Below are 17244 nucleotides of genomic sequence, written 5' to 3' on the forward strand. Positions count from 1 at the left end.
CACTTCAGGCTGCCAACTTCTCATTAACACATTTAGTTAGATCAGGCTCCATCAAAACCTCTTCACAAGGCTCTCTAACTGAGAAGAAAAGGTTTTAGGATTTGGTGGTTCTCTTTTCAGTGCCTCCCTGCCCTGCCGGGGAGGTTTCACTAAACACTCAGCAGCACTGCACTTGTGTTAGTTCTCAGAAAATCCCATCACAGAGCAGCATGGAATCTGCAACAAAGTGTGTTGTTTCAGCCATTAAATACCTACAGCCTTCCCTCACTCCCAGCATTTCTATTTATAATTTATTTGGACAACTGTGTGACATATATACCTGCTACATATTTAACAGGACTTCCAGGCAAATAAACCTGTGCCCACACAGAATTTCAAAGCTCCCCTAACCCCAAAGCTACATTCAGAAACATTAGATTTGGTTTATTTACACATTTGCAGTCACTCTTGTGTCTATAGAAAGCCTAAATCCCCGGTCTCCAGTCTGGAGGCATGCATATTTCACATAGCTCAAGGGGATGTTTGTTTAAGCAGTCTGACAAGAGTCAATGAAGCTCAGCAACCCTGAATAAGAAACTGAGGGGGGGGGAGGAGGGGAAATAAGAGTAGAAGCAGCCTGCTTCCTATTCGTGCCATTCTTAGTTCACTGCCCCAAAGAAAAGCAGCTCCTAGGTCTGCCTGCCAGGTGTCTTACTGCCATACAGCCAGTAAGCCAGAAACAAGGCAATAGGAAAAGGGGTAGTCCCTTCTCTTGAGGTTCAAATTCCCTTTCTGCTATTATAGGGCACTTACGGGATAAATACATTGCAGTTACTGTGTGGACAGATACTTCTAAATCTATCCTGGCATAAGAACAGAGAATCAGCTCGCACTGAAGCTGGTACATGCAATTCTTAAGCAGTTCCTCCACACATAAGCTTAGAAATGTGTTAGGGAGCCCATGACATGAGCACAGCTTTCTCCCAGCAGAGTAGGAGCAATGCAACATTAATATTACATCTTTTTCAGATGGAGACAACGACAGGTGCAACTTGAAACAGGCAGGCGAAGAGCTTCCCCTTGTTTCAGAGAACTGAAAAAGAACAGCCCAACTGACAGAGGCATTGCCCATCTATATGAAGACCTCCTGGAACTGAGCAGGCAAACAAAGTTCAAGTATTTGATTTCTTCAGGGCACTGATCAGGGAAAACGCTCCATTGTTTGGTGGATTTTGCTACTGTAGTGAGTGTAAAAGGAAAGGCTGTAGATGCAACTTTTAAGCAGCAGAATCTGAAGGTTACAGATGTGACACTGCTAAGCACTAAGAGGTGATGAAAAGCAAAGCTGTTGTGTGATAGTCATGCTTTCAGCTAAGCCTGGCCTCAGGAAAAGCTGTTAACAATCTGGCACTCTCTTTATAATCATAACACCTATTTGTGTCTGCCAAGAAGGTGGGGGGAAAACGTTCTGTTTAAAAAGGAAACCAAAAGGATCTCTTGAGCAGTTAAAGAATACCTCCCTAAGGTTGGAAGTACCTGCAGATTATAAACCATAAGCAGGCCTGGAAAACTACAGAAAGAAAATTTTGGTTTCTTTGATACACAGTGAATATCACTTCCAATTAATAGGACTTGACAACTATGTACAATAATGTGCAGGAACCTGAACAGGTCAGGGATAGAGAGATTGCTCTCCTTATGTCTTAGCAGAAGAGCCATCTGTTGGGTTTCTTACCAGCATAGGCTTGCAGAGGCTGGCAGTGCCACTCTCCAATACCACGACCATAGCAATAGCACTGGTATCTGACACCATGGACGTACTTCTCCCAGGAATCTCCAATCTGGTAGAAGGTACGGGTTTCGGAATCCTGGCACTGATCTAAAGGCACAAAATAGACAGGTAACCACTGCGTGATATCAAAACTATTGTGAAAAACCTACATCAAACAGAAGAGTAGGTCAGAAGAAATCTTCTGACAGAAAATGCAACCACGTTTATTTACAAATATTGCTGCATGAAGAGTAAATGGCAACAAACTGAATCTGGAATCAAGGTTCCTGATACATATCTGCATGCTTGAAGACAAATACCAGGCGGCTTCAGTCAACTGAGTTCATCTTTAATCCAAAGCTAAACCGTGCTGCTCTCCAGGAAATCAGTGGCAAAATCCCCACTAGCTTAAGCACCATTCAGTCATATGTATGTCTGAAGTGATCCATTAATAGTCACAAGTCATTCTAGGTTTATCATCTTGTAAACTGAAGAAGGACAAAACAAATCTGAAATCTGCTTAAGCTAGTGGGAATACCATGTTGTAGCAATGCTTCAGTACTCTTTCTAGTCTGACCTCTGCCTGTGTCTCTGGCTCCATGCAAGTTTTCAGTGAGAACTAATGTTATGCTTCTTTAGTTAACAGGAGTCTTGTTTAGAGAAAACCATCAAAATTAAACCAATTTCACCTTTACAGAGAACTGAAATCATCTCCCCTTCTTTCAAAGTACTGATTTTCAGGGACTTGACAATCCAAATTCTTCCAGTAAAATTGTATAGATATTACTGTAAATAAAGCAGAATTTAACCACTGCTACTTGCTAACAGATTTTCCTGGCAATAGCCCCGGGTTCCCTAGATCCAGTAATTGCAAGTCAAACAGTCATGTCTTATCTTCCAACCCTGATTCACTAGAGAAGAGGAGAGGCAGAAAAGATGAAATCTCTTCATTCCTGCACAGAGCCATGATGGTTTTAGCTAACCTCCAGAGTGCTATTAGCACATGTTCTCATCCTCAGCTTGCTTTCTTTGCCAGAACAAAGGGCATCCAAAAAAAAAAAAATCAATTTAGTCTGAGGTAAGTGAATATACGCCGGTCATGTTCTTCTCTCAGTTCAATAAGGAGACCTAAAGACTTCAAGATAGAGAAAAACCACACCTAGCATCACCAGCTCCCTGCACATTGATTTATCAGTACCCAATCTGAGCACCCTGCCTGTTAACAGCACAAGGTACCAGACTCCAGCCAGTGCAGCCCAGTCTGTGGTTCAGGCACCCTGTTACCTCAGCTTGAAGAGTGGTATATTTTAAAAGACATGCTGCATGATGGAATTCTCCTAGGGCATGTCTGATAATGCAAGCTTACTTCCCAAAAACCACGAATGCCATCTTGCATGCCTCCAACAAACACAGCATTACTCCTACTTTCACAGTTGTGCAACACAAGACAGGAAACTGGCAAAGGCCGAGACCACGTTCACACACCAGTTTCACCACACTGCAGTCAGTTCTTGTCAAACACGGGCTGTGCAAGTGGGGACAGCTGTGACTTACCAACAGGATCACACTTCCATCTCCCACGGCCTTGGCCAAAGCACGTGCAGTTCAGCATGTGCCCCTCATCGTGACGCTTGTGGAACGTCTGGTTCACATCATAGGTGATACCATCCACGATGCACTGATCTGTTTGAGAAAGAGCAGAGATGTTTTGTCAGCAACAACTTTAAGCAGTAAGACAAAATCCTTCTGCTTGGCATGTATTTCCCTCCTCTTGATCAGCTTGCAGAGAGTAATCCTGACAAGCTCCATCCATGCAAAACGGAGCCCTTCTGGTATCTGTGATCATGGCAGATTAGTGCTGCATACACCTCACTGCTCCTGAGTTCATTTATCAGCGGCGTGCAAACAAGTACCACTTGCAGAAAAAAAGGTCCATAGGATTCAGTCCAAAGCAGAATCCATTACTCACTATGAAACTGCCTTACAACAGATTCCACGCGTGAAAGAATGTAAAGCATCACACTCCTTCACTACTATCTCTTGGGGAAGTCTAGATTGGAAAACTTCGTCAAGTACTGTCTGAAATCATTAGAACTGCACAAGAAGGAAAGGGCTACTCCAAATTCATGAAAATGTCAAGCTGAGCTACAAATATGCAACAGGCAAACATCATAAGCATCTCTCTGCTGTACCTCGTATTCAGCTGAAGACTGAAGCTTGAAAGACTATTATATATACAAGATGCTAATGGTGCCTACTAATCTACTACTCCCTCAAAGCACAGTAACCAGACTCCATGCTAATTATTAGGTTCAATGGAGATATGTCAACCTGTGACACGGCCCAGAATTCCTGAAGCCAGCCTAATCACAGCAAGGAGCACAAAGACAAAACAAATGATAAAACCACCCCAGAAGCACGTTGTTTTGTTAAGCAGGACCCAAGAGACCCAAGTTCAGTTCTGGATTCAGTCACAGACCATCTGTCCTTGGGGAAGTGACTCAGTTAATCCCAGGCCTTCTTTCCCCGTCATACTTTCCCACAACACAAGCATGGCGTCAGGATAAACCAAACACGGGTCACATCCACCAATGGGGGCTAAGGACCTCCTCCAGTTGCTATGCTTTAAAAGTTCTACTTAGATAACCTTTGCCTTTTGAAAAAAAACCAATATCCATGTCATCGTCAACAAGAAAGACCCGTTAAACTTGAGAAGCAAACAGCGCAGAACTAGCTGTGCTTCTAGAGAAAGGAGTTTCACAGACCAGAAAAACTTCTAGCAGAGCATTTCTCATCGTTCTGAAGGAGACACATAAAAAACCCTCCTAAAGCCCTTGAATGGACCTTTCCCTATAAATTACATCCCATTTCAGCAGTGGTATTAAGAGTTTTTTCTTGGCTGCTTGTCAGCAACCCCCCTGCCTTTTCCAGATACCAAGCCAATGCCGTGAGCTAGCTGAAGGATGATCAAATATCTGTGCTTTTAAGTCTTTTTTTGGTATTGCTTCAGCACTTCTCCACTCGGGCCTCTTATTTAAACAAGTAAATAAGAGTAATGTCAGTGCTGTCCTGCCAACTTTTCATATAGATTAGCTCGTAAAGGGATTCATCCAGCAGAGCAACAGAGCATTTCACTGCAGAACGATAATACAGGATGGTTCTGCATTCAAACTTTAGACTAATCTGGGGTTGTGTCTGTTCTTGAGAGGTTTCTGCTGAGATCCCTTTAAAGTCTCAGTGGCACTGACTGCTAACAATAGACAATAGGTAGAGCTAGATACTGATCCAGCTAGTCAACGTTTTTCCTGGCTTGCTAGCCTACAAAGGCTGAAATGGTACTTTCACAGCATGGAATCAAGACAAGAGCTTTACACATCCCCTCTGATTCCCTTTGGATTCCACAGAAAAGATGAGTAATATAAAACTGAGTCTGGGCTTGAATTCCCTGTGATGGGAAAGAAAACCTATTTCTTCTGTATCCCCAACGCTTAGACCAAAGCAGTGACACCAACACGAAAAGCAGCACCTCTGAGCTGGGAGTATGCAATGCAAGTCCACTCTCCACGGCCATTTCCTACGCAGGTACACCTCATCATGTGGCCCATGTCGTGTTGTTTATCCCACTGGTCCCCAACACGATACATGATACCATCATTGGTGGTGCAGATTTCCTCATGGGCTGGTTGGGAAGAAAGCAAGAAAACACTTCATGAGGTCATAGTTAACAAGGCACTGAGGGCTTATATCATTTGCATGCCATGTATTGGTTTCTGCATCTTAACGAGAGCGTCATAGGCATCTATGGAATTTCAAATATCATTTTTGCAGGATGATGAGTGTAGATTCCCTTGCAGGGGTTCACTCATTTAATGTGCACTTGAAAGTCAACAGAGATTCTGTATGGCATTCAAAGGGTGCTGTGTGAAACGATCAGCTCTCATTACGGGTCTGCTGTTGTATGAACATAGCCATTGGAAGAGCTGAGTGCTCATCAAGCTGTTTAAGAGCTGCACTGCCGTTAATCACAACGCCTTTCATTTCAGAACTCCCACGAGTTGGAGATCAGAGATGTGCATGGACTGGAGAAATGGACCACAACATAGTGCAGACATATTCCTAACCACACATCAGGTAAGAGGAAGTGATGAGCCATGAAGGAGAAGCTTTGGCAGATGCAAGACAAAAAAAAATCACTTGCTATCAAGCAACATAGTTCAATGTTTCTTAATGGACTTACAACACTCTGTACCAGCTGAAAAACATGCCTAGCTTGCAGCAAATGAGGAACAAAAATAGCCTTTTCCTGAGTCCTCACTAGAAGTGATTAGCTGGGAGGAAAACAGGACAAAAAGCTTCTGAAATTCCTTCAAGTTTTTTGGGCCTGGATGCAAGCTCACTGGAAGTCATCAATAACTGACCAACGACAGACAGCTCCTTACTTCCCAGCTCAAAGAGCTTCGTGCAAGCAATTATAATCCCTTTACGGTTCTCATTCTTACCAGCCATAGGGCAGAAGCCAAATTTCTGGTCGGCATCATAGTTCTCAGTGGTTCCACACCACTTCATGTTGTCTCTCCGTCCCTCCGAAGTACAGTCGGTATAGTTGCGGTTGTTGTACAGGAAAGGGAAGTGGCACAGAGCACCATTGGAGTTGCCACCACGTGTCTGGACCAAAACTGGAGATGAAAAGGAAACAGATGCAAATCAAACCTACGCTCTCCCATAGCATGCAGAGAACAGCTTTAAAAACAAACCGCTAGCACTGTTTTTCCCATGTGTGCTCTGTATGGTATTCTTCACTAGCCTCTTTTATTGGATTTAATTAATTCAGATCTGGAAATATAAGCCTTGCACGAGGTCAGTTCAGTTCAAACATTGCTTTGGAAAGAGTTGCTGGACTCAGCCATGGGATTTCCTGGGGAATATGGAAAACTAAAGCTCACAGTGTTTGGGAAGTGGCTTTGCAGACCCTTTGTACCAAAGTCTAGAGAATCAAATAACCCGACAGTTCTCAGCATATCTGTATTATCTCACTGAGACTATTACTCAACTGTGCCCTTTGGCTTAAAGAAAAATCCTGGATGTCAGGAAAGGGTTACAATTCATTTATGAGCAACAGGACAAGTCAGAAACTCTCAGCAGGTTGAAAGCTTCGTGTTTTGCAAGCATCAGTGGAAAGAGGGCTGTAATCTATGTAAACTATTCACCTCTTGTACAACTCTGGTTTACAAATAATAGAGAACAAGGAGGCGTTTGCTGAGGTTTTTAGCTATATCAATATTTCTTAATCCCCACAGAATACCACAAGAAGCCTCGTTAAAGCAAGAATGTGTGTGCATGTCCATATGTGGACAAGGGACCAGGTTTTTTAGCTTTGTATTTGTTGGGTTTGTTTTGTTTTTCAAAAAGAAAGAGTATTGTATGTGCTGTGCAGAAAGGCTGTCACTAAAAAAAAAATGAGGTAGAAGAGTAGTTTAGAAGTCTGTACAGTGTAAGAAGCAGTAATTTTGTGTTGGAATGTGAAAAATTCTCTCTAAGGTCAGACTGCAGAGAAGCCTGCCTGGATACTGCTCCACAGATGCCTGATGGGCTTTCCAGGAAGTACAACCACACAGGTAGATTTGTGCTGTGAAGGGAACGCTGACCATCCACAGATGCAGGAATGCTGCTGCATTAGTCATACACCAGCTTTTGATCACAGCAATCACAAATCACATTAAGATTGCTGCTATATATGGCAACCTGGCCAGATAGTCACTAGCGAGGCAGTGACAGAGAACTGCACAAGTTGTACTCTATGGATACCCTCTTCTTTGCAACCTAATATGGGCAATGCTGTAGCAATTCAGCCAAGTAGAGACAAAGTCCACATATCCTTCGAGCCAAAGCTCTGTCTTGACTAAGTATTCATGCTCTACGGCCAGCCTGAAGAACAGAGGACATGACTCAAAGGCTACACCTGTGTCACCCTGAGCACCCTCCAACGATGCCAAGAATGTAAAAATGTTCTGTGTCCAGACAGCCCTCCATTCACGTAACTGCCTTGCTGTTAAGGCATGCCTAGAGTCCCTCCAAACTGCCGGGACTGTTCAGACAGCTACATGCTTTTGTTCTTTCCTCCACGAAGGCCACGTGCATGTGAAGACCCTCTGAGAAGGACTCACCATTCTGCTCAGTACAGAAGGAGTATCTCCTGTCCTGCTCAAAGTTGGAAGTGGTGCTGCACCAGAGGTGCCCATCTGTGCGGCCTTCAGTGGTGCAGGAGTAGAAAGTCCTCCCGTTGTAGGTGAAAGGCAGAACACAGGGTTCTCCATCAGAATTGCCACCATATGTTTGGGTCACAGCTTTGAAATAAAAAAAAGTACAGGATTAGACTCCAGCTTAAAGCAATCCCCAAATCTTAAGGCTCTAAAACAGCAACAGCCCCTCTGGGTCAAATCACTGGCTGCTATGAACCCACAATGACTGCCATGGACTTGGGCCAATACACACCAAGAGAAGACTTAGTCCCACAGCTGTGTCATTCCTCTACATTCTTTTCTAAACATACATTACTGCAGCTTGGTTTGAATAAAATTATGAATGCTGTTCCCCATGGGCCTCAGCAGTGTTATATATATAACTCACTGGGAAATATTTCTGCCCTACAGAATCAGGCTGCAAGTAACCAAAGCAACTATTTATTTCTTCACCTCTCGCATCTTTTTCCAGTATGTCCTTTTTAGCAGACCTATGATACACATACAAAGAAACTCCCCATCAAAACTAAACCACAGATCTCACTGGACAGAGCAGGCACTGAACAAAAACTCATACCTATTTCCTGGCAGCTGACTCCATTGCCCAGACAAGTACAAAGCATTTGTTGGCTGCCCTGCGTCTTCAGCCACTGCATACCCACAGAATACACCACTCCGTTATCAGTTACACAGTGGCCATGTGGCTGAGGTTGGGGCTGTTGAGGCTGAGGCTGGTACAACGCTGTCTGTACATTTGTGAAGCTGGGAGAGCCAGATCCTGCAGTAGAACATGGGAGAGAAGTGAGACGTCACATGCGGAGCTGAAGAACAGAATGCTTCAATTAAATGCTGAGACAAACTCTTACGCACTGCATCAGATTGAAGACATCACTCTTGACCTCCCTAGACACATTTTAATTATTCCATTTGGTAAACTTCAAAATTAAAAGAACAATCCTCTCTCCTGCTAATGATAGCCTCTGGTTTCTACCACCTTTGAGTTGCTTTAGAAAGGATTAAGATGGCCAACTGCTCAGACAACAAAGAAGTACTGATAAAGCAGGGAGAGAACACAAAAAAAGCCAAACAAACAAGGGTAGGATTCATTTTGATTTTTTCACTGAAGAAGAAAAATAACACTGGCTGTCTGCCTATACTATGGATGTTTTTGCTAAAGATTCCCACAGCAGTCTCCACAAATTCAGGTCTGCTGAGGTGCAGTAAGCAGAACACTGACACCATTGAAGTGATATGCCTTCTGAAGTTCGTACCTTCTGAGAGTTTGAAGCTAACCTGCTGGTGCTAATCAGTTAAAAGTCATTAATCAAGAAAATGTCAGTGTCGTTTCTGTAGAAAAACAGAAGCTTTACTGCAGACACCAGAAGAAAATGGCAAAAAGAACTTAGAAGGTAAAGACTTTGTTAAGCCTTGGGCAGGAAATAGACTATCTATAAAGCAGGTAATATTTCATACCAAAATTACAAACTATCTACGTGCACTAAACTGCACTGTATACATACTTTGGCATTTCTGTTTTTTAAAGCCTAACCATTAGTAGATGCATTTATCTTGTCAAAGAAACCAGATGGTCTCAGTGGAGTTTAAATTAAGGGCATTTCAAGGCAGTTACCCTGAGGCAAATACATGAAGTTCAAACACTAACTCAAAATGCCGTGTTTTTAAAACAAAGCTAGTAGATATTTCCTGTAGATGCATGGTTCTACATGTGATTTACTGCACAGTGATTGTGCAGGCAATCACATCTGTATGTGCAAGCCCCAGCTGTGCAAGGAAGCCAAGTGTAATTAATTTTACCTACACACGCACAAACAAGGAGCATCTCCTGAATTCTAACCCTCTGTGCAGCTGGTCTTTCTCTGACAAGTTTGCTACATGCTAAAGGTAGGACACTGCAATTCAGCACCATCTCCTAGCCACCTTAAGCACGCCATTCATTGCTCCTGACCCTACTTTGCTCCATGTCCCACTTACCAGTGCTAGTTGTATGCAGGGATGTGTGCCTTTCGCATTTCCATTCACCTCTGCCGTTACCAGTACAGATGCACTGAAGTAAGTTCCCCCGGTTGTCCTTCTTGCTCCAAGTGTCTCCAATTCTGTAGGAAGTCTTGGTGTCTTGGTCATTGCACCTATCTGTACAAGGAACATGAATATTAGATATTTCTGCATTGGATGGCTTCACTGTGCCATTGATAGTACTGAAACATCAACACCATCGAACGTGCCGATAGTTTAAAGCCTTTATTGAGAGCCAACCTTTCTTGCAGCCCACTATTACAAGCCCTATATACTCGAAAACCTGTGTTAAACTGCATAGGCTGAGAGACCACAAAAATCCTGATGGTAAAAATAAATCAACTTGTTTCAATGCCTTGCTCAGCAGGAATAAACCAGAACCTATTGGAGGGCAACATGTTAAATACCACTTTTTCCAAAAGAAGTGTTTGGAAAGCTGTCAGTAAAGTTAATACCAGCTGCTCACGTCATAACAGCAATATCAGACTTCCTAAATCTCCCCGTTGTCTTTATTAACTCGCAGCCCCCACTGAATTGAATAAACAGGTTCAAAGGACAATGTAACAAACTACTTTTGTCTGGATGCCAGATACACAAGGATCAACTAGTTCTTCCATTACTGTGTTTTATGCTCTCATTCAAGGAGAACTTGATACAGTGGCTCAAATATAATCACGGATCAATGCACATGGATTTATGAAGAACTGTGGAAGGACGTATGCATCACCCCAGCCTGCCACTAAAACAGCACTCAGAATAAAATATCAGTGTGGAGAACACGTTACTAATTCATTGCTTAAAATGTCCAAAAACGGAGTAATTTATCAGAAAATTGGTGTCAAGTATTCAGAAAGTAATTCAGCAAATGTGTGTGTGGGAAAGGGGTTGGGGATGCAACCTGTCTTACAGATATCCAGATTTTCCAATTAGGCAATGAAAAGCTGAAATGTCCCCTCAGAATTCAGCAGTGATTCTAGAAAACTCTGGCCATAAAAGATACCTAACAGCATGTATTCTGAAGCATAATGACACTTTCTGGGCTGCAGCTATCATCTAACATACGCAGATTCAAATTTATATATTTAATTACATTCGAGAAATAAAATGAAAAATGAACAGGTCATTATATTACAATTTCCCTACAACACAGCAATGCAGACCTGAGTTATGGGAGGAAAGATACTGCCAAATCATTTTTATTAGTAATAATATCTCCTCAAATTCACAAACAACGCATCCTGTTTTATTCGTTCCTGTTTGACAGCTAATGATATTTCCCCATGTGTTCTAACAGACTTGATATTGGGAAGGCTGGTTTGGTTTTTATGGCTTGTTTCTCAACCAAGGCTCTCCAGATACTCAGTTTTAATCCCAGGCCTCCTCAGAGTTTTAGTTCCTTACAGGTCTGCTGTTTACATCAGCAGAAAGCTATTATCTGTGTTTCCCAAGGCAAATGAAAGGGAGGCAATTTAAAGAGCTCCTCAAAACTTGCCCAACAGAGGTGGAAGGTACAAAGTTCAACTTCTCTTGAGGAGACTGCTGTAAACTGACAGCTCCACAGCAGAGCCCGTTGCAGGCAAAATTCAAGCAGAAGCCAGGCAAAGCAGCGAGACTTTGGATTTTACAAGGCCAGTCTGCTTTGCAAGTGCTAAAGCAACAGCATATTGACAGTAATGTGGTTCATCTTACTTCTGGAAGTGCAGGTGATGCGGCCGCTGCCCTCCCCCAGGCAGGTGCAGTCCACCATCATCCAGCCCTGGTAGGGCTTCTCCCAGGTCTCGCCCACCACATAGGACGTCCCGGCCGTGTTATCATAGCACCTCTCGGCTGAGGGAGACAAAAAGGTCAGTGTTTGTGCCCCCTACGGAACCAGAGACAGCCCAGCTGAGGGAGGACAAAGCCATCACTTACCCAAGGGCTTGCAGGTCCACTCGCCCTTGCCATTGCCCAGGCACACGCACTCCAGCAAATAGCCGCCCGTCTCGTGAGGCCGACGCCAGGTATCGCCGATCTTGTAGGACTTGCCGCCCTCATGGCAGCGATCTGAGGGTGGGAGAGAGGGGAGCTGAGGTGAGGAGCACCGCCACAGCCAGCACCACGGGGATGTGGGGCCTTCACGGGGAGTAGGAAAAGGTTTGATCACGGCAGAGGTGAAGGAAGGAGGAAGAAGGTGAGGAGAAGAGCCGATCACGGCTGCCTCTTTCATGCTGCAAAATGGCGGCCGCCCTTTTCCTCAGAGGGCGCCATTTTTCCCTTGGCGCCACCTCAGCCCCTCCAAGCCCTGTCCTCTCTCCTCAGGTAAGCACTGCCAGGTTTCAAACCACAGACAAGGCTGACTGCTGAAACGGGGCTAGCAGGGCCCGAGGAGACGCCTCATCCTCATGAGGGTTCGCCTCCATCTTGCGCAGACAGGGAGACGCACACTGACTGCTATCCCCACACAGCATGAGGCATCATGCAGCCAGGCCAGCGTGCGGAGGAAAAGGTAATGCCCTGGTGACATTGCTCCTCCTGGGTTTAAAATCCTGCCCCCGAAAGGCCAATTCCCAGTCTACTCACACCTCGTGGGCCTGAGGTGTTTGGGTCCCACTGCTCAGCTTAGGCCCCGGAAGGGAAATGCAGTGAACAGCAGTTAGCAAACAAGATCCTCTTCCAAGGAAAGAAGCACACGTCTGGTCGTTTATTAGAAGCCACTAAAATGTTTCATTGGCTCATTTATGAAAGCAGGCAATCTAAGAGTTGTAAAGATTGATTCCAATCCAGTCGCAGTCAATGAGACTCTCCAGTGAGCCCTAAACCAGGCTGATGATGAAGAAATGAGACTGCCCTTATGTTTGCAATTTCCTTACTGACTCTTTCTTTTCTTACAACACTTATCATCCCTGCTCAATAAAATGCCAGTACATTCCAAAGGGCTCCAGCTATATTTGATGCATTTCTTTCCATGCTATGATGATGGCTGACTTTTGAGCCCTTTGTGGCAATGCTGTTGGGCTCAGCACTGTGTCTAAAACAAGAAACTGAGTAGCTGTAAGAAAGACTTTTTCCAAAGGTGCCTAAGGGACTTTGAAATCTCAGACTAAAGGACCTGACACACAGAAAACTTCATCTGCGCTCAGAGAAAGTCTAATTATGAACTGAAGGGAAATTGTGAACAATTCAGTGACTCAATACGGAAAGGATTTCCAGACAGAGACAGATGTGAAAGGGAAAGCTGTGCAGAAAGAAACAAGCATGGGGCAGACAGGTAAAAATAAAATTGCAGAAGCACAGAGCTGACTCAACGGATATCAAACCCTTGTTCCCTTTGAGACCAGGGTTGGCATGATGTTTTTAGAGGCTAAAGGGAAAGGCTTCCAAGTGCTCAATATTTGGAATATCCCTATTAATGTTTACAGGGTAATTTCGACTCGATAGCAGACTAGACCCTGATGTTTATGCAAGTATATTTTGACTGGAAAAATGTGTCTGCGAAGATGCAAGACATTCCTGTGTATATTAAACGTACTAACATGTATGGCTGGACACTAGCAGTCATCCTGGCCTGTTTTTACACATAGGACTTTACACCTCTTAAGCAGATGAGGAGTTTGGTTTTTAAAGTGTACATACATGGGGCAAGGACTTTCACTTACAAGATTTTAATGCGCTTTGGATCAAATCCCCCTAGCTCTAGCTAATAGGCACTGGAAGAATTGTGAAAATGGCTCTGGAAAATGTGACAAAAAGGAATGAGCTCTAGTAACAGGCTCTTGGTTACATACTGGCAATGGTGCAGCTGATTCTCCCACGTCCAGCTCCAATGCAAGTACAGTCCCAGATCATGGAGTCCTTGGGGCGCTCGTAAGTCTCCCCTACTCGGTAAGTGGATCCAGTGTATTTGTCAAAGCAAGTCTCTTCAGCTATGAAAGAAGAAAAATGAACTTCATGAAACCACTTTAGTAACTGTACTGTCAACAAAAATGCATGTTCTTCACCTCCTCACATGGACACTCTCTTTTGCTGGGGGAGTATCAGCCTCCTCTTTCTTCTTGTGGTGGAACAACAGAAAGGAACTGGGGCAAAATTAACCCCCTCAGGGTCTCCATGCTGCTGAACAACCACAGCTTCCCTCCCACAGTGAGCCAGGGGTTGAGCATGGCACCTGGGCTGGCACGCCCCGAAGGATCAACCCCAACTGTTTGAAGTGCAACAGTACAGAACTCAGAGGGGAGCAAATATTCCCCAGAAGCTGTGGGTTTTGACATGCTAATCCACTTCTTTTGAGTGCATTAATCCTGAATTCTGCAGCAGCCCCGCCGAAGTCAAAGGGGCCCGCTTGTGACCTGTTCACACTTGCCCAAGCCTACGTGATTACCGAAGGGTTGTAGCAGCTCTGTCAAACAACTTGAGGTCTCCAACAGGACCTCACTACCAGACAAATGAAGCTAAGTGCGCTACTGGACTTTGGAAACGTAAAACTTGGGAATACCTGGGGAGGAAGAAAATGTAGAATAAACTCTTTTTTTACGGAGGAGCAAGAGGACTGAGCACTCCTTGAAATACCCTAGCAGTGCTTTACTCAAGTCTCGCCTAACAGATCTCTGAGATGCTCCCATCTGTCTTACATGAACTTATCAGCCAGGAAGCCAGTTTCTCTCTTGCATCTCCAGAGCAAGATAAAGGAATTACAGCAAACCAATGGCTCGAGACCAAATGCAGATAGCACGCATCTGATTACCTAAACCACGCTGTATTCCAGAGAGACGCATCTTCCAGCAGACGCCGCGTTTAAAGTTTTTTCAGTTACCTAAACTTTTACTGCAGAAGACTAAACAATCTCATTTTACACTCAATGATGGAACGCTCACAGCACAGGCTGGGGGGCTGTGGAAAGTTGTAAGCTGAAATATTTTTAAACAGGCTGACGACACCGCACAGCTATGAGAAGTTGGGGTGAAGCGATCAAACTGCACGGAGCCAGAGCTGCAAAGCGACTCCAGATTTGAGCTTCCCCGTGCGAGCGGAGTCGGTTCAGTTCATTATAAGGAAGAGGTTGGCTCCAAAGTTAATGTTTAGATCCAATCCTCCAGAGAGATGAGTGATGTTTGGCTTGGGGTTCTGGTGGCAGGCCCATCTCTAATGAAAAGCATTTCTTAAAATCCCAAGCCAGATCTTCAGTGTAATTGAGAGTAGATCCGTTAGCTGACCCTAAGGACCAAACTCCAGCTACAAACCCGGACTGCTCGCTGTAACTCAATCTGCACCAAAAGCCACTGCAGCTAAAACACCAACTTACGTTCGGGTTTGCTTTCGCAGTTAAACCCTCTGCTTCCACCGTAGCAGGTACAGACCAACGTGTTCCCCAGGTAAATGCGCTCCCACTGCTGGTTTATCTGGTAGTACCGTCCATTGTCAAAGCAGGTCTCTGCGGAGGGGGGAGGGAGGGGAAAGAAAGCAAAGTTTGGTCTCACCGAGGGCGCGGGCAGGGCACGACCAGCCCAAGCAGCACCGCGGACCCCCACCCGCGTCGGGGACACGGAGCTGGCCAGCCCCCGCTCCAGCCCCGCAGCCCGTGCCGGTACTCACGCTTGCCCTGCGCGGGGGTGGCTTGCGGCACCGAGGCGGTCTGCGCCTGCCGCCGGTTCTTCCCTCCGCGCCGCTGCCTTTCGCCCCCTCCCGCAGCCGCAGCCGCCGCCGCCCCCAGGCAGAGGGCGAGCAGCGCCAGCCGCAAACCGCCGCGGCCCGGCATCCTCGGCACGGCTCGGAGAACGGCGCGGGGATCGGCGCCGAGATCTGAGTGGGGAACGGGACCGCTCGCAAGCAGCCCGACGGTCGGGGCAGCGCCGCCGCCCGGGCGCTATATAGGACGGGCGGCGCGGGGGGGTGAGCAGCCGCCGCCGCCCCGGAGCCCATTGGCCCTCGCAGCAGCCGGGGGACGGACGGGGACCGCCACCGCCCCGCCGAGCAGAACGAGGCGCTGCCCCGCCGGCAGCCACAAAGGGTCGGGGTGCGGAGAGGGGGAACGGCGGTGCCGTTTTGCGGGTCGTTTGCTCTGACAAAATGGCTTCCCCCCCACCTTTTTTGGGAGCTTTTCTTTTGTTAGAGCCAGGTTTTACACCCCTTTGAACTACACGGGGTCTTCGCCGTTACAATCTCACTTGAGCAAGTCGCATACAAACTTTGTCACGCTCTTTTGCCCGTCTCGTTCCCACTGCCATCTCTCCTGCGTTAAGGAGTGTCTCTTTTCCCTGCTTCGAAGGGAAGTCCCAAAGCAGAGTGTGCAACTGTGGCCCTAAAGGCAGGAAGCTGCTGATGGGGAGAGCACCACATAGCACTACTACAGCATACCCTGTCCTGGTGCACTGCTTGGACCAGAGCTCAAGCTCAGATCATATAGAAAGATTGTTCTGCTGACTGTTTTCGTGATACCCTCTGTCTTTGCAAAGGGGTTTGAGATCTAATAGTCTGCTCTGGTTCCCAACCTAATCAAACAACTCTGACAAACATGTCTTGCACTGAACATTCCTCTGGTTCCCAACCTAATGAAACAACTCTGACAAACATGGACATGAAGTACTGTCTTGCACTGAACATTCCTGAATCTCCATGAAAGTTCTTCACCAAAATGGGCACCGAGCTTGAAATAGCTTCCTCTTAAAGCATGCTGATTGTATGACCTGCACTGAAAAGCAAGTCATAATCTGCTTGGGATGAAGATGTTCAATAGGGATGAAGATGTTCAATAGGCAGCACATCCCCAGCATGTGCTTTGTTCCCAGAAAGCCCTGAGTTGGAATGGCAGGTTGTGTGTTCTCAAAGAAATTTCTATTCCTCTCCATGACAAATGTCCACAGGTTCTTTAACACAAGCTTCCCTGCTGAAAGCTTCCTGGAAATTGAAACCTGACCTGGCGATTGAGGTGAGCTGTGGTGAGCCAATTCCCATCTTGTCTAATTTTTATTTTTAAATCTACCGTGTTGCATTTTTTTTAGCTGTCAGAGACACATTACCCCTCAAAATAATCACATAACCAGTGCCACCGTAGCAAGGGAGAGCTTTAGAAATGGAACGCATCATCATAATGAGAACCTGCTTTCAGAGATTTTTCCTGCTTTTTTGAGACTGGAGATAGGAAGTGTTGTCCTGTAATGACAGCTTAAAGCAGCTCTGGAATTCTTGATGAACCCACCCTGAGGAGAACGCTGTGAGAAGGTATGATCGTTTCTAACTGGGATGTGC

At 45.5% G+C, this 17244-nt stretch overlaps 1 protein-coding gene across 3 annotated transcripts in view; it reads right to left on the reverse strand.

Annotated features, from left to right (window-relative positions):
* FN1 (fibronectin 1) overlaps window positions 1–15813 on the reverse strand; it is a 49453-nt gene extending 33640 nt beyond the window's left edge. The window contains exons 1-12 of one of the 3 annotated variants that reach the window (XM_052675090.1): window positions 15592–15813; window positions 15302–15430; window positions 13788–13925; window positions 11935–12066; window positions 11713–11850; window positions 9982–10140; window positions 8567–8767; window positions 7915–8094; window positions 6250–6426; window positions 5277–5429; window positions 3305–3433; window positions 1715–1858 (exon numbers count right to left, since the gene is read on the reverse strand). In XM_052675090.1, the coding sequence (XP_052531050.1) occupies window positions 1715–1858; window positions 3305–3433; window positions 5277–5429; window positions 6250–6426; window positions 7915–8094; window positions 8567–8767; window positions 9982–10140; window positions 11713–11850; window positions 11935–12066; window positions 13788–13925; window positions 15302–15430; window positions 15592–15754 (1843 nt within the window). In that variant the 5' untranslated portion in view covers window positions 15755–15813. The remainder of the gene's footprint in view (window positions 1–1714; window positions 1859–3304; window positions 3434–5276; window positions 5430–6249; window positions 6427–7914; window positions 8095–8566; window positions 8768–9981; window positions 10141–11712; window positions 11851–11934; window positions 12067–13787; window positions 13926–15301; window positions 15431–15591) is intronic. The other 2 variants (XM_052675089.1, XM_052675091.1) reach the window with 2 other exon arrangements.
* Window positions 15814–17244: the final 1431 nt, after the last annotated feature.

The sequence above is a fragment of the Tympanuchus pallidicinctus genome, unplaced genomic scaffold (assembly GCF_026119805.1).
Source record: "Tympanuchus pallidicinctus isolate F22 unplaced genomic scaffold, pur_lepc_1.0 scaffold15, whole genome shotgun sequence".
NCBI lineage: Eukaryota > Metazoa > Chordata > Aves > Galliformes > Phasianidae > Tympanuchus > Tympanuchus pallidicinctus.